The 23,358-nt window shown below is 39.4% G+C and overlaps 4 protein-coding genes across 4 annotated transcripts; 1 reads left to right on the top strand and 3 right to left on the bottom strand.

Annotated features, from left to right (window-relative positions):
- Positions 1-66: 66 nt before the first annotated feature.
- Positions 67-4,837, bottom strand: LOC126804172 (elongator complex protein 1). The gene is made up of 5 exons (XM_050531950.1): positions 4,657-4,837; positions 4,228-4,555; positions 1,027-4,075; positions 801-899; positions 67-707 (listed from the first exon to the last, which is right to left on the bottom strand). The coding sequence occupies exons 1-5, from the start codon at positions 4,819-4,821 to the stop codon at positions 392-394; spliced, it is 3,957 nt and encodes a 1,318-aa protein (XP_050387907.1). The 5' UTR covers positions 4,822-4,837; the 3' UTR covers positions 67-391.
- Positions 4,838-6,080: 1,243 nt separating this feature from the next.
- On the bottom strand, positions 6,081-14,972 carry LOC126801759 (uncharacterized). The gene is made up of 12 exons (XM_050529215.1): positions 14,776-14,972; positions 14,208-14,304; positions 13,037-14,005; positions 12,833-12,957; positions 12,202-12,360; positions 11,134-12,088; positions 10,364-10,867; positions 9,961-10,286; positions 9,503-9,601; positions 9,297-9,422; positions 6,506-8,249; positions 6,081-6,329 (listed from the first exon to the last, which is right to left on the bottom strand). Exons 1-12 carry the CDS (start codon positions 14,914-14,916, stop codon positions 6,307-6,309), a joined length of 5,268 nt encoding a protein of 1,755 aa, XP_050385172.1. The 5' UTR covers positions 14,917-14,972; the 3' UTR covers positions 6,081-6,306.
- Positions 14,973-17,267: 2,295 nt separating this feature from the next.
- LOC126802813 (uncharacterized) lies at positions 17,268-19,940 on the bottom strand. The gene is made up of 6 exons (XM_050530521.1): positions 19,657-19,940; positions 19,270-19,335; positions 18,612-18,686; positions 17,979-18,108; positions 17,775-17,900; positions 17,268-17,670 (listed from the first exon to the last, which is right to left on the bottom strand). The coding sequence occupies exons 1-6, from the start codon at positions 19,818-19,820 to the stop codon at positions 17,527-17,529; spliced, it is 705 nt and encodes a 234-aa protein (XP_050386478.1). The 5' UTR covers positions 19,821-19,940; the 3' UTR covers positions 17,268-17,526.
- An 846-nt stretch (positions 19,941-20,786) lies between these two features.
- LOC126803207 (THO complex subunit 4A-like) lies at positions 20,787-23,317 on the top strand. Its single transcript, XM_050530971.1, has 5 exons — positions 20,787-21,054; positions 21,222-21,356; positions 21,924-21,992; positions 22,067-22,260; positions 22,884-23,317. Exons 1-5 carry the CDS (start codon positions 20,842-20,844, stop codon positions 23,170-23,172), a joined length of 900 nt encoding a protein of 299 aa, XP_050386928.1. The 5' UTR covers positions 20,787-20,841; the 3' UTR covers positions 23,173-23,317.
- Positions 23,318-23,358: the final 41 nt, after the last annotated feature.

A 23,358-nucleotide genomic window follows, 5' to 3' on the forward strand; every position in this document is an offset into this window, starting at 1 on the left:
TGATACACCCTATTTCATCTAAATAGACCAGGAAAAACCAATCCAGGTCTCAAAAATATGTTCATATGACCTTACCCAAATTTATTTTGATTGAGATATAACTAATCATCATGTTGATATAAATAATAACAATGAAACAGTGAATAAAGTAGCTCATACAAAATCCAACTAATGAAATAAAAATAAGCAGCAATCGCTGCGGTGACGGAACTGGAATATTTTCGGACCCTTCCCTTTATGTTTATTCAGATAACAGCTACATGTAGTGCATGAACAATCGGGGGCAGAATGGAGGCTCGAGAGTGCAGGCAACCCCCGAATAATGCACCAAAGTGCCTATGACCCCAAGGTAGTGGTCAAATTATCTTGTAGTAGAAATTTACCAGATCACTCAAGGAGTAAGAAATACTTTACATTGCCAAAAGAAAGCCTCGGAGTTTTGCACTTCACTTCTAATTCTTTGTGTATAATGCTCCAAAGTCTGTGTATGCTCATCTATGCCATCAGTGGGTACTGTATCTTCCGTTAGTTTGACTGCTGCCATATACGACAGTTGAAAGTTCTCTCCAGCCTTCTGTAGCTTTCTTGCAGTTTCAACCTCACCAAGCATCACAAGCGTATGCAATAAAGATTTTAGCTCCTTCAGTGCTTCAGTAGTTGGAGACATCCCCTTCAAATGATCTACAAGAGCAATCTCCTCACCAGGACTGCAATTTATAGTATTTGAGACTGAATAAGGAGGAACAGTGGAAAATTTCCAGAAAAGAGCATTTGACTCTTGTATTACAAAAGACAACTACCTGCCAGCACGGATTTTTCCTTTCTTTCTCTGACGCCTAGCATCTCTCGCCCTGCTTGTTGCACTTGATCTCATGGAAGTGGCAGAGCTGTTCCTAGTTCTGCTCACAGGATTAGACAAAGACTCAAATACAAACTTAAAAATGTAAATTAAACCTAATGAACAATCATCCTCCCAGTGAATCAAAGAAGTAAACCTGTACAAACAAAAGTATGTAAAAGACATACCCAGTGGTGTAAGCACTCATGCCACTGAAATTACTGCTAGCTTCTGAAGCAGTTTCATCATCAAGATCATTCATAGGCCGTTCCTCTGACTGAAGTTTTGCAGCAAGAAGTAGCCTTCTTTGTCTTAAAGCTAAGTAGCGAGCCAAGTACTTCCCTACTTTCTCCAAACCCTCCTCGTATTCACCAATAAGCAAGACTGCACATTCCAAGGCTGCATTCTTTACCTCAGAGATTAATTCTTGTCTGTTATGCATTAAAGCAACTCTCAAAGCTTCCTCCCAGTCCCTTGCACTAATCAACAAACTCATCCCATTGTTAATTTCACCACAATACTCCAGCGCAATTTTGGCAGCTTCCTTTGGTTTACCAAGAGCTTGCAATTCTTCACATAGCTCATGAGCCAGTTGCATTATCTCATCTTTACCCAGTTTTAGAAGCCCGGCAACTGTAAGCACTTTACTCCAATTGCCACATGAACGGTACGATTTCAAAGCCTTTTCAAAACTGGAGCAGCATAAATAAGTGGCAGCAGCATCCTCGTAGCATTTTTCATTGCTAAGATGATCTCCCCAAGCATCGAGAACTTGCATCTTCTTGTTAGGTTCAGCAATCAGCTGAAGTCCCAGTGGAAAGAGATGAGGATTGTTCTTCATCAGGTTCATAAAATCTGCATAGCAAGTGTCTCCCGCAGAAACTATGTGCTTGAGGGCCTTCTCAAACCTCTGTAGACGAAGGTCAATGTTATAGCGCATAAAAGTTTCGGGCATGCTTTCCAATTCTTGAAGAAAAGGAAGAAATTCTTTAGGGTCCTGCTGAGAATTCAATGCCACCATAGCTGCAAGGTTCAAATCATATAGGCCCAAAGCTGCCTCATAAACTGATTCAGAATCAGATAACCATAAGAGATGCTTCAAAGCCTCTTCAGCAGAAGGGTAAACCATTCTCCTTTGGTCACCGGAACCTGACAATTCTGCCTCACGGATAGCTTTTATTCTCTCTAAAGCCTCATCAAGTGCAGGGGGATCACTACGAGCGAGAGTGGTCAGAATGCACAGCTCCCTTGCAGGAGTTTCCGGTAAGTGATCCTCAAGAGCCTTCCTAATAGCCCGCAGCACAGAAGACACCTTGTTAATGGAATCAAAACCCTTGGAGTCATGCAATTGCACATCTTTAGCTTCTTTAGGAAAGGGTAAAGAAATAAATTCCTTATAAAGTGTCTTCGTAGTATCTTCATTCTTCATGGCACAAACAAACTCAGTCAAGTGGTTCAAATTATTGACCTGCATGACAAACTCCACAGCTGATTGAAGAAACACCTGCCAACCACAATAGTCAACAAGAACATTGAAGTCTATCCTCTGACGCCTCACCATCAGGAGTGCATCTCTAAAACGCCTTTGGACCAATGCATTGCAAATAGAGGCGAGGACCAACTTTCTTGGGTAAATGCATTCTAGATTGCCACGAGATGGTTGCAACAGGACAGCGGCTTCATCTCCATGAACAACACCAACAACTTTGGCCCCTCTTTCCCATATCTTTATAAATTTTCTATTTTCTTCTCCTTTCTTCTTACCAGCATGTATTAAGTTCTCATGTTTTATCTCGAATTCTTTTTGCAATACATCTGATATTTCAACAACAAAAAGCAAATCTTGCTTAGTTGCCAGAATCAAATGTGTGATAACCTGATCAGCCAAATTTGAGTAGAATGAAAAACTGCTGCAATTGTTGCATATTATCTTCCCACTGACATGAAGCCTACAACTGTCATCAAGTCCGAAAAGCAGAGGTTTCGATGACTCACTGTCTCCAACTAGAACCACACTCATCCAAGGGCAAGTCGTTGAGAAGCTCCAATCATGTTTTGATGCCCCTCTGGAGATGCCGAACTTTGGGACATACTCATAAACCTTTCCACCATCAAATTGAACAAATGCTGATCCTTTTGAAGCAGGATTAGAAGCAATTCCAATAATTGTCTCTTCCAGAGAGTTTCGACTGCAGACTTTAGCATTCCATCCAGAGCATGTCAATAAACCAGGTACATGATCCTCAGAGCATGTAAGCTCAACTTCCTGCAGATAAAAACCAAGGTCTTCTTCACCAAGTGAAGACTGAAACAAGTAATTACTATGACTGAACCCATGGTGGGAAACAGCAAGAATCTTATGTGGGTCCAACCATATAAGATGTAAAACTGAACCGAACGGTGAATCAGAACTTGATGCTTCAACACAGAACTCTTTGCCTTCTAGATCTTCCCATGTATCAGTTGCAGGAAGCTCTACAACACATAAACAGCCATCTGATAGAAAAGCAGCCAAGCAGTTCTTAGAATTCTTGGAGTAGAAGGCAAAGTCCCGGACAACACTCGTGAACTTAAGGCTGAATAAATACATAGGAGGTGGCATTAGACATAAAGAAAGGGGAGTGACAAGTATCTTGGAGTCATCAATTACTAATGCAGTTGAGTCGTCCATCACTGCTGAATTCCATATGAAGTTGTAAGACGTAATCTGGCCACCAAGAGTCCAACATATTAACTGCAGTGGCCTCGTCGGATTCCACACAAACCTCACTCCATCGTGTCTTGGGTATCTAAACTCAGATTTTAAGTACCAGTGATTGTTACTAAAATACCAAATCTTGACACAATCATAGTTATCACATCTAACAACAGCCGCAAGAAGATCAGAACTGCAATTCCACTTGAGAAATTCTACAGTTGCATTTGCTTGCTCATTAATGCTAAACATGCTCCTCTCTAACCCATTCCTCTCATAGAATACTATCAAAGGACACTCATTTTGCTCCTTCCTATCATAAACAGCTGCAACTTTCGCTCCACTCGGCATCCAGTCCAACACTGATCCCATGAACGGCTTTGACTCCGAAACAGCCTGTAATTCCCCTGAATGCCTCTCCCAAACCTTAAGCCTCTTACGCAAAGAGGATGTAGAATCCAACGCCTCGCTCATCGTAACAAAGTACTTCCCATCACCACGCCACGCAATGGGGCATTCAATACTAGACAATATCGGATCACCTGAAACCATAGAGTCCAGTCATTCACACCGCACATCAATGCCAGACAAGTTTCTCCTAACTAAACTTCCACACTACACATTTCTACTTCCCAATCAAATGCATCAAATTAAAGTGAAAATCGAAGAACTAATAAAGTGGAGAGGTGCTGACCGTCTTCGGCGACATCCTCAAGTGCAGTCTCATAAAGCAAATCCCAGTCCAGAGTCATCACCAGTATCTGCCCAGTCCCGGTGATGATAGCTAATAGATCACCATCAGGACTGGCCGAAACATACCTCACGCCGCCGTCGACTCCGCCGACGACTTGCGAGGCATTGTCATCCACACTATGCAGCAGCAGCAGCCCCTTACTGGTCCCAACCAAGAGCGCCTCCTTCTCCATGAGGTACACGAACGAAGTGATGAAGTCCTCCACCTCATCGAGCTCGATCCGATTGACCGGCGCGGAAATGGAGGTCTTGCTCCAGACCCTCTCATGCTGCAAAATCAAGATTCAAAAGAGAGTGAGCGGAATTAGGGTTATTTTGGGGAATTGAAATATTAGGGTTTAATTTAGGGGATTGAGGAGTGGAGGCGGACCTGGAAGGAGGAGAGGTGGGTGGAGTAGATGTTGTTGGCGGAGGAGGCGAAGAAGAGGCGGCTCTGCTCGATGTCGAAGGCGGAGAAGAGGATGAGCTCGTCGTCGTGTGGGGAGTGGAGCTGGAGGTTGAGAGAGGCCTCCGAGTAGAGTTTGAGATTATTCATGGCACCAAATCTGGTGGTGGAGCTAGGGTTTTTTTCAGGGTTTAAGACCCCCCACAAGCAACTAATATTTTGTTTTCCACTGGGGGTATAACTGTCTTTTGAACAACCGTACCGAAGAGGTTTGTGAATGACTATCTTACCCCTATGTGCCAGATATGCCCGGAAAATCGCCGGGAGAAGATCGAAGAGAGGTTTGTGAATGACTATTTTACCCCTATGTGTTTTCTCATGCACCAACGAAGCAAGAATGAAGGAAGGGAAAGACTAGAGACTAGTGTGTGGTGAGTTGCTATGTTTTTAGCCCTTTATTTATTGTTTTCTTCATTTAATTTATGTGTTTTTTATGTGGCTTTTCTATGGCAATTTTAAACAAGTACTTGGTAAGTGAATTACAATCGGTAAAAGGATGTAAACAAAGTACTTGCTATAAAATGAAAATTGGTTAGAAGGATGTAAATTTTTTAGTAATGTTAAGAAGTAAAAAGACTTCAATGATTATGGAAATCCCTTATGTTCTCTCCGACCCTACTGTAAAAGTCAAGTTTGGACTTAGTCAAAGGACTTCGGTTAATACAGTCGAAATCCAATAACGATAATTCCCTTTTATAAAGGACACATTCTCTATTATGTGAACTTTGTTCTTTCTTTATTTTTATTATTATATGAATACGAATTACGTATGTAGTATTGAACGACAGCTTAAATAACGAAGTTAAAAGGTCAAAATTGAATAGAGGACTTATATTTAAGCAAGGAAGTCAAGTAATTGGCCCTTAAGTAATTGCCAAGTAAAAGAAATCTAGTAGAAATGTAGCACTGTGGCGGTTCCATAATTCTTCGAGTTGTTTTTTCTTTATTAATTGACATATATTTGAATCTGTGGAGGTGCAGTCCTTCAACATTGCTTCCCAGAAGTTACGATTCTATATGATGAAACCGTGGCTGATCATATTAAAATAAAATAGTTATGATTCTAATATTGTCAAAGGAAGTAGCTTTAGCTCCAAACCACAGAACCCGTGCCTTCAAAATAAGGGGTTATATGTGCACAAAGCCCCAAAGTGGCGAGATCACTGGGGTAAAATATCAACCATCAGTCCAGATTATTTTGCAGACATTAGACTGCAAGTTTAGAGCAGAGTAAGCTTCTGTTTAGGACGTTTCAAACTGCAGGGAAACCTGGGAGGATGAGATGGATCAGTAAGATGTACCAGACAACTTGCATACAGTAAAAAGCTGGTAGGCAATAGAAATTCAAAACTAAACGCATTCCATTTCATTCCTGTGGTTCAAGTACAACAATCCGGCTGGTACAAGAAATCAACAAAGTCGTGTGCGGAAATTACTAGGTAGAGGGAAGACAACATGAAACATAAAGTAGAAAGATAAGTTAACAACAAAATGTGCTGAAATTCCTGTCTTTACCGAACTTCGGAATGTGTGGCAAAGTTGCTGAACCCTTTAACCTCTTTGATTGTGCTCCTATCATGTACACGCTTCTGTAGTTCCTAATTTCACATTTAACCTTCTGTTAGCAAAACTGCATCAGAAATCAACTTTGCCGAATTTCCAATTTACCAGTATCATATACAAGATCAAGGCCTCCATACACCACATGTACTCAAGAAAGTTGCCCCAAAAGCTCTAGAAATGCTGAGAAAGAACCGTTACTTAAGTTCTATACCTTTTTCCTTTGCTGTTTCCACAACAGTGTTCACATTTCCTGTAGTCATCACAGAAAGCATGTAATAGGATTTCCACAACTTAACAGAGAAAGGATATACAGATAAAGCTCTCTTATAAAATCTCTCAGAAATAACCTCAACATTCACCATATTACCCAATATTTGTGCAGCTTCTATCCATACAAACTCTGGTGGAATAGGGACAGCATGAAAGATCGCATCGACCAAGTTTGAGCTAGCCCAGAACAAAACACTGGCTAAAGTAATATCAGTCTCATGGCTGCCATTATTCAACAGCTTACAGACAGAAATGGCAAACTGATAGTTGGATGGAGTTAGGTTGAAGATGGCTTCAACAAAGTCCACCAGATATTTTGTCTCACCAGTCTTTTTCGGTAATAGAGATGGTCCGAACCAAACTTCAAGAACTGAATTTACCAGAGAAAAATCAGACGAAAATGGACTGAATACGTCACTAACCAGCTGCCGTACTCTTGGCTTCTTCACACTGGCAATGAACTGCCTTGATAATGGCTCACACAAAGGAAAAGCTTGTGCATCACCTACATAACATTTCAAAATCTTCTCCATGACACTATGACAGCAATTCTCCTTAAATCCTGATTTCTCGCTTAGCATAAATAATGCATGCTCTCTCATGCAATGCTTAGAATACTCTGGAACAGAAGCCTTCAATGCCTTCTCAATGGCTACACAAGCTCCAGTCCGATCATTTTGAGTTAACTTGTAAAGCGAGAGATTAAGATATCCAAACATTATATCCATCTGCTGAAAGTCAGTGTCAAGAGTCTGCAGAACTGAATCCAAAGCCAGTGAGCCATCCGAGTTATCACACTCCATGTCATCTAATGCATGATTTCGAAGGCAAAGATCTTGGTGTAGAGAATGAAACCAACGGCCTATAAGTTCTTTGCCAAAATCAAATTGTCCTTTCTGAAGTGCATATACAGCATATTGATTCCAGATGCATTGAATTCCTGGAACTTCCTTTGGCCAATTATTTAGGGCTTCCTCGAACCCATTAAAAAGCGAATCATCAGGAGTATGTTTATGGGCCCTCGCTGATATTAGGACAAGCTCCAAGCATGACGGGAACATTTTAAGATATCTACTTAGAAGACTACTACACCGTTCTAAGCTGTCAATAGCTGCCACACACCTTAAGTGGTTCAGAGCAAAAAAATGTGCCAAACTGAGATTTAATTCAATTTTATCCAGCGATTGACATACAGAATCTTCCACTACTTCCATCAGCTTGAAAGCTTTCTGCTTTTCATCATCTGCTAATTCAATTGAAGGCCATTCTATGGCAGATAGTTCTTTCTGACACTCAAACTGCAGTACTACAGCATCAGGAAGTTTCTTATAGATAACCAAGTAAACACAACAGATCCCCAATATACATTTGTCACGACTGGTTAGGCATGTGGGAATATCAGTAAGCAATGGAGAATCAGGGTCATAGATATTTGCAGCAGCAGAGAAGAGTCCACAAATTTTCTGAATGGCCCTCTCAACATTCCCAGACATGCATAGACAATCCACCATTTGCAAAACTAAGTCTAAGATACAAGCACTAGCATGCATTTTATCTTTGGAAGAAGAAGCATGGCAGCACAGTGCTGAGAGTGCGAGATCATAAGTGACCAATCGGTCACTTAGCTGACTCCGACTGTTGATGAACATAATCCAAAGTTCATAAGATTGATCATTGTAGTTGACCTGAAGAAGAGGAGAAGTGTTTCCAAACAAAAGCTTCAAATTTCATATCTAAAATGGACATGCATATAGTAGACCGCATGTTTAGAAAGGCTATAATAGTAAATACTAACAGAAGATTGGGACAAAAGGGGAAGAGAAAGAAAAAAAATTAAATATGGTAGAAGACAAAAGCTTGTACAATGAAAATTATCTCAGCGACAATCGAAACCGAACATTGCATATATCATGTTATAGACTGCTCAATGGAAAATAATTCAGAGAAGGAAGGTCTTACTACCTATGCAAGAAAGATTGTGCATGTTTTCCTTACATAAATCTCTGGCTGCCGAGATGTGTATGCCCAAGGCTATAACAAATTAACATGCACCCCAAGAACACTAGAGCATATTTTCAGGTTACTCAGTCTTGGATGGACATAATATTACAAAAAGAAGTGTTTAATGAACCTAGTGTAAAGATCACTATCCAAACATCCACACTTTTTAATTGTACTTTCTAGAAAAAAAAAAAAAAGGAAGATAAGCACAGCTTGCATGTTCCTGCAAGTATTGGGTACTAGCCTCTTGACATGCATTATGTACGAGCCAATTTTTATTTATTTATTTTTTTCTAATGCTAGTCCGTAAAATAAATTAAACTGGTGGCACATGTTTTTGTTTTCGTTTTTTGAGAAATCAAATATCTTTTTTTATTTAATTAAAATTTGAAAAAAAAAACGGCTGCAAAGCTGTTAGAATTTTTTTTCCCCATGTTTAGCTCTCATGTTCCATAACAATTACTTTATTTATTGAATTACAGCTTTATCCTTTACATGTGAAATAAATTACAAATAAAGCCTTAATAAAATGACTAATGAAGAAATTAAGAAAAACAGTTAAGTCAGTTACATAAGCCCTATTGGCTTAATTAATTCTGATTACTAACTCCTGAATGCCAAAAATGTCTATAGGGATGTATCCACATATGTGTAACTACTAACTACCCCAAGAATTCATAATTATTAAAAAAAATTAAGATTGCAAGAGTAGGAATCATGTAATAGCATACCGCACAAGAGAACATGTCATCCTTCCCTACTGACTTCATATTGCTATAGTAAATTAGCAGATAAAAGACCCAGAGAATAACAGATGTTGGATCAGCCTCAAGGCCTCTGGATAGTACAGGAAGAGCCTGCAAAAGTCAAAAATATAAGATAATACTCAAATCTCCTATCACAACTAAGAATTTTGTGTTGCACAAGTGCTTGTTACCTTTCTCATACCCTCGAGGGCATTGACCTCCTGACTGAAAACTAAAAGAGCCTTTTCCAGGAACTGCTCATTGCCAGCCGAAGCTTGATCCAGTTGATTCTAGTAATCAAATTGTGAGAACGAAAATCAATACAAACAGGGTGGTCAACCATGGAGAAAGTAAGATGCTCACAGACCATTACACATTGCAGAATCGAAGCATATAATGTACAAAAAAAATTCATGATTGAAATGCAAGCCAGGTAGCAAAGGGAAAGGAGGCAGGGCAGAGTAGGATCGATAGGACACCTAAAAGCTTAGAAGCTAGGTAAACAGGCCAAGCTTGGTATACAATTAAAAGTTTAGAAACTACAAAATATTTCACAGCACAAGATAATGCAACACTACGAGTATAGGAACAATTGAAGCATGAGAGATAAGAGATAAAAATGAGGAAAAGAGCAAATAAGTAAACAAACCACTCCGATATTTCTACTCTGGAAATACGATGACTGCCTGTTCCGACTCACAGGGACCTCGATGCGACCATCATTTCCATGCAAGACTGGCCCGTCTGCAAGGAAACCTTTTTGAAACGATTTTGACAATGCTAAGAAAAGGCTGAAACACTTTTTCCAGCATTCACCGCTTCTCCGTGCTAGGACAGAATCATATGAGTGCTGATCAGCTTTTAAAGTACTTAAGCCAACAAGGTAAGTTGGTACAGTCATAACATTGTGACGCCAGGGAAATTTTGCTGAACCATCACACTTTTCTTTGCATAATGCGTGTCCAACCTGACAATCTGCAGGAAAATGAACATTTCATGAATATGCAAGAAACGATATGCTAGTCAATATTTCATGAAGAGATCAGTCATACCAGCAATTTCAGAATTATCATGTTGATGAGGAAACATATTGCTGGTAGAGTAGTCCTTAGCATGCTGCCAAGGACACTCATCATTGTTGCATTTTCCTCGTAGCTCATACATACAAAGTGGCCAAAAGGTATCAACAGCAGGACCAGTGGCATATGATCCATCTTCTCTATCACATAACTTCACCAGAGTCTTTTTCGTTGCATCTATTACAGTACTAACAAACTGCGCTTTACCAGAGTTCATACAAGCATCTTCTTCAATATTAGTACTGCAAATTCCACTCTGTTCACTTCCGTCCTGATATTCCATCATATACCCAAAAGCACTACTCAATATGTAGGAAGGAGAAAAGATCATAGTAGCCAATGAGTGATCACCTCCAAAGGAACATCTGTCCTCAGAATACTCACTGAAATGAGAGTTCAAAAACAAATTCTTGATGGTATGCTCTTTCTGAATCTCAAGAGGAGACTCACTGAAACTTCTCCTTTGCCCCTCAGTGCCTACAAATTAATTACATATATCAACTTAATAATTACATAATAAAAAAGACTTGGTGATTAGCATAAACAAATCATATAAATTATGGGATGTCATATATAACTTTATGCGACCCTTTAGTTAAGGATATTTAAATTTAAAACATGGTACACTGACCATATCATGTTAAACGCAGATTAATATACCCAACTTCTGTAAACACTTTGGTATACATAAATGGATCTTTTTTGTGCATTCGAAAGAGAATAACAGCTCAAAATGAGATTACCTTCAATGTCAGATGGTTGATTTGTCTCCATCTCTGACAAAGGAGATCTACTGTTTACTTGTGGTGGTTCTTCACTTCTTGCATCATTTTCAGCCTCTTGTTCCACTGAAATCCCTGTGACATTACTTACTACACCGTTTTTTGACACGTGTTTTGTTCCTAGTTTTGCAAACAGTGTAGACCTCAATGCTTTTTCGAGAAGTAAGGATTCCTCGTTGGTGTCAATTGACATTACCCTATTAGATCCATCATCTGTCTCCTTTTGTTTGTTTACAATATGGCATTCACTAATGGGTTGAACAGATTCATTTTCAAATGAAAATGTATCATCATCTTCATTCAGTGAACCATTTGGTTCAGATGGAGAGCAAACACCATCTCTGCCATTATTGCCCAGAAGAGCTGCTGGTTCAGATGTACTAGCATCAGGTTCACTGCATGGCTCCGAGCCATTGTTTTCTCCGCCCAAATGTTGGTAGGAACTGGGAATTTGAGCACTGTTAACGCCTTGGATGCTGGAACCAATAACAGCTAGATTGCAATCATTATGCTCTTCCGGCATCTGATGGCTTGACGGGAGTACTAAACCCAAATTATCAGACAAGTTATTAGTGTGATCCAACCCAAGACCAGTTTGTTCATTCTGCCTTGAGGAACATAACAAACTGGGATTATCAATAACATAAGCACGAAAGTCGGCAGAATATAGTTCCCTTTTCCGATAAAGAACATCACACCTAGCATTCGCCTCAAGAAGAGCCCGCTGCGCTTTACGATAAGCTTTAAGAGCATTTTGTTCTTCAATTTCACACCTTCGCCTATACTCTTGTGCTTCCTCCAGATTTTTGTCAAGCATTTCCTCCATTTGAATCAATGACTGCATCTTCATGCTGTCATCTCCAGTAACATTTGCATTGCCAAGACAATTCGAGAAGTTTGTGTTGTTTAGGAGTGCCTAGAAGAGAAATAGCAAGAATTAAGTGTTTAACACAGTTAACATATAAAAGATGGGGGAAATCATACAACCAGACAGAAGGACACATAAAACTGTGTGACCAAAGAACAAACCTGACATGTGCTGTAGAAAGAGGGTTCAGGTCTCTTGTCAATGGATAAGGTATCCCAAGGGTCGCCGTTCTTTCCTGATGTTGCATATTTTAAGAAGGATCCAGGTTCTAGATGCCCACTAATTGTGTTCGTAGTTGTATGATTCAACTCCGCACTATTCTGTCAACTTAAGATGTATTAAAAACAACAATGAACTCATAATAAATACATAGTTCACACATTATACATAAGTCGGATCTATCATATTTACACCCGAGGCAGATTGATGTTAAAATCATTCGGAATGAATTAAGACTATACAATATGATACGCACGACAAGTGCAGATCGAAGTTGAGGCAAAGTCTATATACATAAGGCGATGAGAGCTATTCTCCAGTCTGCTAACTTAATTTAACCTACAAAAACTCTGTTATACTAATCTAGATTTTTGTTGATATTGAACCCTTATGACATTTAAGCTAATTTGATTTAGAAAAATTCAATCTGACCGCACAAATTTGGTTAATAAAAGCACCCTGTCAATTATGGATGTTCTACTAGGGCAGGCTAGAGAGGGGACATAATATCTACAACATAGTTAAAGTAGGCTAGTACACTGAAATACTGTAGTAGTTGACATATTCACTTACCGAGTTATTTGGAAAATCAATGCACACAGCCTTTGCCAGTGATTTATCCTTGTTTGCTGTAACAGAAGATTCCTTCTGCTTACCCCTCCCTTCAGCCTGTATGTATTTAGCATCGATGCCAGAACCTGCATACCAAAAATCATTCTTATTAAAGCAGCATCTGAAAACTATACCAAGTTTGACAGAGGAAAGCATGTTACTGACCATCTTTTTGTCCAGTATGTATATTTCCCAACATTCCAGTGCAATGTTTATCACTAGGATTTTGCCATTTTACAATGCTCGACTCTGTTGGACACATTTGACTTTCTTTTCGGAGATGCTCAATCTTACTGGCGTCCATTTTAGTATTCACCTCCATTGCTGTGATTTTAGATGGTAATAAAGGTTTCTCAATTGGTAATTCTTGTGGGCTTAGTGCGGTTAGCTGAGTGGAAAAAGTGCCACTAACTTTTATGCGCTTTTTATCTGGCTCTTTTGGTTCTATCTGCAGACCATCAGAATAACCTGTACTGCACTTACCAGCTCCATCTCTTTGCAGGCCCTTGGCAATCTCATCCTTGCATGCAACTGACTCCTTAGTTCGCTGGGCAGACTTAAGCTTCAGTTCACTTTCCTTCAACTTCAATTCAGTTTCTTTCAGCGCAATCTGCTGTCGCAAGTCTTGAAGTTCATACCCACGCTCTCTGTTCACTATATTTTTGTTCATGGCATTGAAATTTCCAACTCGAGATCCTTGCTCAACTGATGAAGACACAGAATCCCTAGAATTAACTCCACGGATATTCGCCATTGATGTAATAAATGTGCGATTCATAGACAACTTTTTGGGCATTACTTTGTTCACATTCCTGGCAGGCTGTCCCAACTTGTTTGGTTTTGCAATTGAAGAAATGGGTGGTTTTCCGTTAGCATTCACTCGAGTGATATTACTTTTAGTATGTGCAATTTTTAGTTTCCCATCCTCTTTCTCTTCAGAATCACTCTGACTATCATCATCTGAGAAGCTTATCACAAGATTATTGTTTGGCCCCGAGCGGGCACGTGGGGGACGCCAACCAGGTGCAGCAGGTTTTAATGGTAATCTGTTCACATCATTGCTCTTCTGGGAAACAGGTTGCTTGGAAATTTGGAACTGAATATCAGCAGAGTTTGCGGGAGATACAACCTTCCCTGTGATATTAGCATAAAGTCCATCAGACAATCTTGTACACAATGCTGAATGATGAGGGACCACGATATAAAGAGCAACCCAACAGATTAACCGACAAGTGCACTAGTTGGTTACATACAAGAGGTGTTCACATCTACACATCTTCATTTTCACCCACATGCCTAAGCCTACTCAAGTTGATCAAGGAAATGCAAGACTTACCCACTTGGGTGAGCTTGTTCACTGAAGGAACCGGCACGGGCCCTGGAGGAAGTACACTGGTACTGGGGGATCGCGCAGCAGAGTGAAAATGATTTTCCTACGTGCAGTGACAGCACACATTAAAATTCTGTACACTCTTTCACCGAATATAATCACAGCACACATTCATTAAAAAGAATACACACAATAACCGGCATTATCAAGCAGCAACTGTTTTAGAATCTAACACTCGGAAAATGCATTACTAATCAAACTAAAGAAGCTCTAAGATCTTACCACCAACACCTCGATATTATTACACATTCTAACACAATCTCTAACCATAACCCTTCATCGAATCCAAAGCTCTATAATCTAAAGCTAACAGCGCTACTAAGCCAAGCTATAACGAACTCTAATACCAAGAAAATAGAAACTAATCGAAACATCAGAAATTCGATGCTAAACATTAATACACTAAACACATGCACTGAAACAACAACAATCAAATACAAACAATAAGCTGAAACAGAGAGCGAAGGACCAAAACCGAGGCAGAAATTAGGGTTTCGGGGGGAGGCAAACATACGTCATTATCATCGGAAGAGACCTCGCCTTCTTCTCTGGATTTGGATGGATTGAGAGAGAGCTCCGCCGAGTTAGGGCTTTTGTCCGCCGCCGCAGGGACAAGCCGCAGCGGCGGGGCGGCGTTGGGCTCAATTTCAGGCATTGATTTCGGGGAAGAGCATATAAAGGAGGGTCAAGGTTTGGGCGACTCTCTCTGTGAGATTTGGAGAGTAAGAGAAGACAAAGGAGGTTTTATATATTGCTGCTTACGATGAGAAATTGCGAACCGATCAAAGTTAGGGTCCGGAATGGGCCAGCACACCAACATAATTAAATATCATCTTTCCAAATTATTTTTTAGGTGAAAAAAATCTAATTTATACGTTCATTGTCCATACAAAACTCGATGTCATAACGTACTCCGATTATGCATAAATTTATTTTGAACCATATGGAGTGATGTTTATTTGACTTGCCTAAACCATATGGACTATAAAGTGATGTTTATTTGTCTTGGTTTATCAATTTTTTTTGTCTTCATACGCATTTATATTCATATTAGTTAAATTGACTATAATTTAGCATCCCGCGCATTATTTGTTATATTAAAGAGGTAGCACATGTAGTAATAATTACACTATCGTTAGTATCATACCACAAGATGCATACTTGAGTGATATGTTTTCACTTATAAAAGATGGTATAACTTTCATTTATTTCCTTTTGGCGTAATTATAAGGGATAATTCAAAACATGTTTTGTGGCTTTGTTCAGTCAACAAAATTCAACACATGTGCTCATCGAATGTCTGGGTTTTGATTCCTAGTTTGATTAGGTCTTCTATTTTATTTAGATTTATGTTCCTCATAGGATACTGATATGTTTAATTGTCTATAAATACCTACCTCCAAGAAGATCAATCGATTGCACCAACAAAAGTACAAAACACAGAGATGGTAGAAAGACTATACCGAGAGAGCGAGGGTGATCTGTGATGGAGGTGTTATGGACATGGCTTTTGAGTTTCTTCTTCATCTTCACCCTCTGCCTGATTGTGGGTTTTCAGCTTGCGAGCCTAATGGACCTCGAGTTTGATTTCATCAACCAGTACGATTCATCATCGCGGATAAACAATACTGTTTTGCCTGAGTTTATTGTTCATGGAGTTTACTGCGTCATTCTTCTTATAGCAAGACAGTGGTTTATGCTTGTATTGGCTCTCCCGGTCCTGTTTTATAACGTCAATTCGTACATGGAGGGGCGACACTTGGTAGATGTGACTGAGATCTTCAACCACTTGAGATCGGAGAAAAGAAAACGTACCATCAAGATTGTCTATATGGGGCTTGAGTTCTTCGTCTCTATATTATGGATGTTATGGAACATTACATAAGGATGAATTAAGTTGCCCTGTTGCTACCGCTGAGGTTTCCCTATGTTCTTATGAAAGAGCCACAGTATAATGCTAATTTAGCCTGATATTTGACACCTGATTTCTCAATTGATTTTGTATATGTTGCTAATTACACGCTCCACCTACTCTGTAAATTACTTGTAATCCTATACTTTATGGACAACAAGTAGCATAATCTTCTAATGCGCCGTCTCATAGCGATTCGCAATTTCGTGTATTAGTTTTCTGGAACATAATGGAAAAACAAAAGGTTGAGAAGACTGTCGTGGCTACTCTAAATCAAAGTTACTGTCAACTATTTGATTCATTCTCAGCTTGCGTCTTGCCCCCAGTCCTATTGTGGGAGTAGGAGTCTTTCTTCTGGCCGTTAAGAGTTCAGCCATTGGAGTGCTTCGTAGGCAGTGCTTTCTCTTAGTTTGAAGGCTCTAGAGCAAGAAAAGAGGGAAAAGCCCTATATCTTTGTAAAGGGTTTTTTCGCTTGTTCGTAAAGCTTTCAAGCAGCTCTTTCAACTGCCGCCTAATCTCCCAACCATGCTCAAGAACCGAGAGCCTCCCAGGGACTCGACGGCCAGAGGGAGCTTGCTCGCAAAATCCAACCACTTTACCTACTTCATTGCCCCCAACCGTTTCTCGTACCTCTATTGAAACAGAATGGTTTCATGTTCTTTCATCGATTGGTTATTCCTCTCCGTTCGTATCTCTTTTTCCAATTTCGGTCTCGATTAGTTTACAAGATTGAATGGCCTCTAGACTCTCGATTCGATTGTTTTCCAAGAATGCTGCTGAGCCGGGTATGTAAGCGGGAGGAACTAAAAAGAAGAGCTTTCGGTTTTTGCACCGTCTAGAATTAGTTTGATTATAGAGATAGGATTAGGTTTGACAAATTGAAGAGAAAAAGATTAAGCATCCATCACCGAAGTGAATAAAAACTTTATGCATACTCGTCTTAGAGAATAAGAAAAACTCTCAGCTTCAGCTCCTAGTTCTTGTTTGCAGCCTTAACATGACAAATGACACCGGTTCTAATATTCCTTCATGTAGAAAAAACCAAGCACATTTCAAAAATGGAACTTCAAGGGATGGACTTTGCGAACATAACATACAATCATAGATCAACAGCAAGTAGATTTATTACCAGGGGAAAAAAAGAAGGGGACAGTACGTGAAAAATCTGGAATGGGGCAAAATTTATTCCTAAATTCCAGCACTGAGCCACGGTTCAGCCACACAACAAACTTTAATTGCATCATTCTACAGCCTAAGATTCTCTATGTCAGATTTCACTCTTTCATCAACATTTGATTTCAGTTCCTCATCTGAATTGCAAAGAATTTATGCATAAAGAGTACATAGGGAAGATCAGCTGATGATCATCTTGCCGAGGAACTCAGCTTTCTCAGGAAAATATTCCATCAATTCATCCTTGGTCACCCAAACAAAATCCTCACACTTCCCAACTTTCAACTGGTTCGTCGCAATCAATTGAGACTTAAAAAAGAATTGCTGAAAGAAAGGGAGGAACAGATGTAATTGCAAGCATAAATATAAAATTATTATCACTATCAGCACATGCCAGTGTAAATCAGAAAATCTTGCCGAAAGCCAACCTTGAAAGATGGAGAAGGCGTCATATTCTCTGATGACTCCGTTGCAATATGTCCCATAGGAGCATTTCCAACAAAATATGTGTGGGTAAGATCACCTATGACAGACTGTAATGCAGATTCTGCACACTGAAGAAAAATGGTATCCATTTAGCATATATAAACAAGAAATTCCCAGGTTATATAGCATCATATAACAGCCATCACCTTCCGCAATGTCTCCTCAGACTCGTAAACTTTCTCTGGAAAATGCCAGACTGGCTTTCCAGCAGGAGATCCATATGTGCTACCATAGATAAGAAGATAAAGTCTTCTGTCAAGTGCTCTCTGCAATGACCTAAAGAACAAGACAATTAACTTCAAGATTAGCAACTTTTTGTTATTGTGATTCAATATCAGAATCATTCTCAAAAGTTTTACATACAAAATTTACAGAGTTCTTAATGTTTCTTACTTTTCTTTCAGCAAAGTTTTTGCCAGTACAATAGTTTTTAACCATATCATAACTCCAAGGCACAAACATACATGATGTCCTTATATGATATTACACACAGACATATGATAGCAATCAAAATAACAAATAGTTTAACTCCTATTTACCAACTAAGAAGTAAGGAATAAACCAAATTATCCATAGTCATCACTCAAATATCCTACCATTAGCAGTACTAAATATTTCCACCTTAACTCAAAGATGACTGGAAAACTGGTTTTGTAAGAAATCATAGGCAATTTTAAAAGCTCTTTAATTTCAAAATAGTAAGAAGTAAATAGAAAAACAAGATTACACTTCATACGCTCTATCATTAAAGAATATATAACCAAAATTATGCTCCATACTTTCTGTCATTTTGCTTGTCAGCTTCAGTGATCCGCGGAGCCGGTACATAATCAATCTGGTAGTCTCCTTTTCCCCTGTTCACCAAAGACAAAGTATTACACTAGAACTGTGCATTCTGTTTGCACCTTTTTTGTGCACCATTTCTGCAAGGCTAATGCAATATTCGGAACAATTGCACATGAACTTCATCGATTCAATTTCATAAAGAAGCTTCGTGTACTGTTTCAGTGCTTTCCATAAAATTACAACTGGGTGAATGAACTGTTCCTTTCTCTAGGTAGTTTGATACTTTCGTGGATTTATCAATAAAGCAGACCAAAAACACTCTTTATCATGCCCTCTGTTTACTAGCAACATCTTTCCTCATACTAAATATAACTCGGAATGGTTACTCAAAAAGAATGCTTGCAGAGGTTTTCTTTTATATTAAGACAATCACATTTTGCAACAATTTGAAAGAAAATAGAAAAAAGTTGTTGGACTTGCCAGAACAAATAAACATCAACCAACTTTAAGGTGACGGAGCCATTGAAACCAGTAAATACAGTCGCAATGTATATGGTACACTAGACAAGTAAATGAAGGGTCTTGCAATGCAGTTGTGATCAAAGTCACCACTCCAATGAACTAATCAAGCTTAAAAAAAAAGACCCTCACCTAGCATCAGACTTGTCCAAGAATTCATCTGGATATCTCCTTCGATATTGCTGCCGCCACCGAAACCTACAAGTCCCAAAGGCCAAAACACCAAACTAACATCAGCTCCACTAAACCAAAAACACATACATTACTCACACTCTCACAGAAATCGAATCGAATCGAATCCCGAAAATATAAAACCGAACTCAGCCCAGCCACATCAGCTAATCCACATAGTTCAACACCATATTAACCAATCAAATCATCATGCTTTTCCTTCATTTCTCTTCTAAACCTATCAAAACTTCACATTCTTTTTTCATCCATTAATAAGATTCCAGAGCAGAACACAGTAATCAAATCGCATATGAATTCGATTTTAGGGCATTGAAGATTAGAACTTACGAGAACTCCTGAAATGCGTAGACGACGGGGTCGATTTTGGGGATAACAACCGGGAGCCGCTCGAAGAGTACGGACGCGACGATTTTCTCCGGCGACGAGCTCGTGCTGAATCCTCGTCGGCTCTTCACGAGGGACCCACCCAGGCTCGCAATCGATCTCCGCATTCTGAATCGACTGTGGAATTTCTCTTTTCCGGCGAAAAGCCCTGGTTAAACCCTAAATCACTCACACTCGGCACACTGTCGGGGTGTCCTGAAAAGTAAAATGGGTTTCTTGAAAATGTGAAATTGTTGTTTAGGGCCCTTGTTGTTTTGGAATATTTGGTTTAGCGCCCTACGTTTTTTATTTATTTCTCTTTTGTTACTTTAAATCCTTGAATATTCATCTTGTTTCATTTCTTGACGATCCGCCGGTCCCAATCCCTCGGCCGATGCCACTATGTCGAGCCACTTTTGTCAAAATCTAACTTACTTCAAATGACAATAATTGTATGTATAATGGGAATCAAAACATATAGAAGTGTAGTGAACATTGACTTGATAAATTGTGTTGGTTGTGAGTGAATCTATGAATGTGTGCGCGACATTTGAATTATCACCTCGAATGAAGTCATAACTGACATGTATTCGAGTTTGAAATCCGAAAATGTGTACTAATATGGTATATCGTTACAGTTACTGTGATTCGAGTTATAAAATTAAGCATATAGTAACAAAATAATATTTTTTGTTTTGTTTTGAGAAATGTAACACTTCGTATAATAAAACAGAAATTACAAATCATGGGAGATAAGAGGTGGACATAATAAACTCACTCTCATCCTAACTAATCACGACCGTAGTGGCAAGAACTAATATAACATCCAATTCAACTATTTTACATATTGAGTTCAACCGTAAAATACACAGTGACATATATAAACTAACAAAGTAACAAAGATAGAAACGATCAGGTCAAAAGTTGCTATTTTTTCCCCAAACAATATCTTTACTACAAGGCAAAAATATATCACCGCATTATTCAACGTCGACACGTGTCCATAACGAGACAGAGTTCTTTCCCCGCCTTTAAACCCCTCCACCACCAAAAACGTACTGCAGAGCTCTGCAGAACGCAAAACCCTGCTTCACTGTGCTCCATCACACCCCTCACCTCTCTCTCTCTCTCCCTCTGCACTTTCCCAAAATGCCCTTCTCTGACGACCGCCTTGACCTCCCCCTCGACGCCCTCGTCGCCGAAACCAATCAACAGCGCCGCCAGAACCACCCTCCCAAGCCAAGAGGGCACAATGGTCATTTCCCACGCCAAGTCCCCGGAGGCTTCACCCTGGGTGGCCCCGCTCGTCGGCCGAGGAGCCTCCGCGCCTTCATAACGGCGCCGTATCCTCCTACTCAGCCGGTAAGCATTTCGCACATATTTCAAGTCTTCTGGGTTTCAGCTTTTTACTCTGTTCTGCTGTTTTTTTTTTGTTTTTTTTATAACCTGTGGAACCCAAAAGGCTTTGGATTTTTAGGCTTTAGGGTTTTGGTTTGGTGTTTTGATGTGGGTTTGTGGTTTTAATGAAGATAATGCAAGGACAGCTTGGACCGGGAAGAAGGGAAGAGGTGCCTTTGGGTTGGAGCCCAGGAGTGAGCAAAGAGGGAAGCACCAAGCTTTATATCTCTAACTTGGATTATGATGTTACTCATAGAGATATAGAGGTACTTGTGTTTGTTATTTTGTTGAAATTAATACCCATATGATTGTTTTGTGTGATTTCTACTCTGTTTCTGTTGTGGTGTATAATCCACCTGGGTAAAGAGAGGCCTTTTAAGCTGTCAAAGATGGTTATATGTTTCAGTGAAGTAAACTAGAATTGGGCATAATGAAGAGTGCCAAAGTTACCAATTTGGGGTTTTGGGTTGGAACTCTTTGATGAACGTTGTTTGTCAAGGTGGGAGTTTTATTGTGACCCTGAATCCCCTGTTTCAGATGGTCACTGTAAGGTGACCCTGAATCAGTTGTCTGGGTTTTAAAAGGAAATTTGTGTCTTTCTTTTGGTTTGGGTACAATAATCTTTGTAGGTCTTTGTTTAGTATAAGCATGTTTGTGGGCAAATGAATGAGCATAGTGTGCATATTAGTTGTATGAGTCATTGTTCATTTGTTCTTTTCCTTGTTCTTTGGCTAATTTTAGACTCAAATATGTGTGTTGTGATTATCTGAACTTTTGGGTTTTACAACATCATGGTAGAGTCGACAAGGTCATAACTACTATGCAATGTGCAGTTGCTCTTCTCTGATGTTGGTGAATTGGAAAGGCACGCGATCCATTATGACAAAAGTGGAAGATCTAAGGTATCTTCACAGCTTGACATCCATAGTATCTTTTCTTTTCTGTGGATAAGAAGGTCTGCATTGGTTGTGTTCAGGGAACTGCTGAAGTTGTCTATAAGCAACATGCAGATGCAGTAGCAGCAATCAAGAGATTTAACAATCATCGGCTTGATGGAAAGAAACTCGAGATTAAGCTTGTGGGAAATGAGGTTGTTGCAACTGTTCCTGTGTTCCTGCCTCCAAATGCATATTTCTTGCAAGAACAACCAAGTCACCATGTCTTCCAGAGGTACAATGTTTCTTTCTTTCTGTTTCTCTGTTGAAACTATGCTATCTCTGTGTGTTGTTTCTTTGCAATTAGATATAGGACTAATTTCCATTGAGCAGTAATGTTTTTAAGTTGCTTACTAAATTATTTTATAACAAGTATTGTCAATGATTTCAAGCCTAAAGAGAATCTAAGCACCTATATTTTCCGATTTTTTTCTCCCTTTATAAACATTCAGACTTTATCAAATTTTAACTGTACATTGGCTAAAGTAATCAAATCAAGGCAGTATATCAAACAACTTGAGCTATAGTGTTCTCTTTCACGAAAAGTTTTCTATCAAGTACCTGTGTGAAATAGTAGTCTGAAACTAAAAAGGGAACCTGCTAAAGAGTGGGAGAATAATATTAATCATGGAAATCAAAGAATTGTGATGGGCATATATAATGTTTTGAGTGTTATAAACCATGTGTGTAAATCTTACTGTGCATGTGTGAACATTATACACTGAGAAAAACTACTGATAAAAGCATTTGCAAAATGCAGTATATATGTTGTCATTATTGTCTGTAGCCATTACCAAGGGAAGGCATAGTCATGAACTCATGATACTAACCCTTTTCTTTTTGGTTGTTGGGGAATAGGCTAGGAAGAACTGAATCAAGGGGATCATTTCATGGTCATGGTGATGTTGGATATGGAAGAGTGCAGGGACAGGTGAGAAATGGCAGTAAGAAGGTTACTACAGAAGCTCAGCAATGGAAGAATGTGACTACAGAATCTCAGCAAAGGAGGAATGTGACTACAGAATATCAGAAAGGGAAGAATGTGATGGCAGAATCTCATAACAGGAAGAAAACATTTTATGGAGATGTGACAGTGACTTTTGAAGATCTGGATGCTGATTTGGAGGACTACCGCTTAAGCAGGTAAACAGAAATCGCAGTTAGATGATAAACATGGAAGGCAAACTGGTAACTAATATATTCATATGTACGGATGTGGAGCATTATTTACTAGCATTTCTTGCTCCCTTGGATTATATCTTACAGAGTTAGTGTCTGGTATTTAGTACCACTTTTGTGGTGGGATGAAGATAAGTTGGACAACTCTTCCCTT

The sequence above is a fragment of the Argentina anserina genome, chromosome 7, assembly GCF_933775445.1.
Source record: "Argentina anserina chromosome 7, drPotAnse1.1, whole genome shotgun sequence".
Classification (NCBI taxonomy): domain Eukaryota; kingdom Viridiplantae; phylum Streptophyta; class Magnoliopsida; order Rosales; family Rosaceae; genus Argentina; species Argentina anserina.

Bases quoted from the DNA above. Each gene is read 5' to 3' on its own strand.
- LOC126804172 (XM_050531950.1), bottom strand. From the start codon at position 4,821: ATGAATAATCTCAAACTCTACTCGGAGGCCTCTCTCAACCTCCAGCTC. The intron at 4,556-4,656 runs GTCCGCCTCCAC...TTGATTTTGCAG, and splicing joins CCCACCTCTCCTCCTTCCAG to CATGAGAGGGTCTGGAGCAA. The intron at 900-1,026 runs GTATGTCTTTTA...TCCTGTGAGCAG, and splicing joins ATGAGTGCTTACACCACTGG to AACTAGGAACAGCTCTGCCA.
- LOC126801759 (XM_050529215.1), bottom strand. From the start codon at position 14,916: ATGCCTGAAATTGAGCCCAACGCCGCCCCGCCGCTGCGGCTTGTCCCT. The intron at 12,958-13,036 runs GTCAGTAACATG...TTTGGTATGCAG, and splicing joins ACATACTGGACAAAAAGATG to GTTCTGGCATCGATGCTAAA. The intron at 12,361-12,832 runs GTAAGTGAATAT...TTAAGTTGACAG, and splicing joins TTGATTTTCCAAATAACTCG to AATAGTGCGGAGTTGAATCA.
- LOC126802813 (XM_050530521.1), bottom strand. From the start codon at position 19,820: ATGCGGAGATCGATTGCGAGCCTGGGTGGGTCCCTCGTGAAGAGCCGA. The intron at 18,109-18,611 runs GTATGGAGCATA...CTTGTTCTTTAG, and splicing joins GACAAGCAAAATGACAGAAA to GTCATTGCAGAGAGCACTTG. The intron at 17,671-17,774 runs GTTGGCTTTCGG...CCTTTCTTTCAG, and splicing joins CGCCTTCTCCATCTTTCAAG to CAATTCTTTTTTAAGTCTCA.
- LOC126803207 (XM_050530971.1), top strand. From the start codon at position 20,842: ATGCCCTTCTCTGACGACCGCCTTGACCTCCCCCTCGACGCCCTCGTC. The intron at 21,357-21,923 runs GTACTTGTGTTT...TGCAATGTGCAG, and splicing joins TTACTCATAGAGATATAGAG to TTGCTCTTCTCTGATGTTGG. The intron at 22,261-22,883 runs GTACAATGTTTC...GTTGGGGAATAG, and splicing joins AGTCACCATGTCTTCCAGAG to GCTAGGAAGAACTGAATCAA.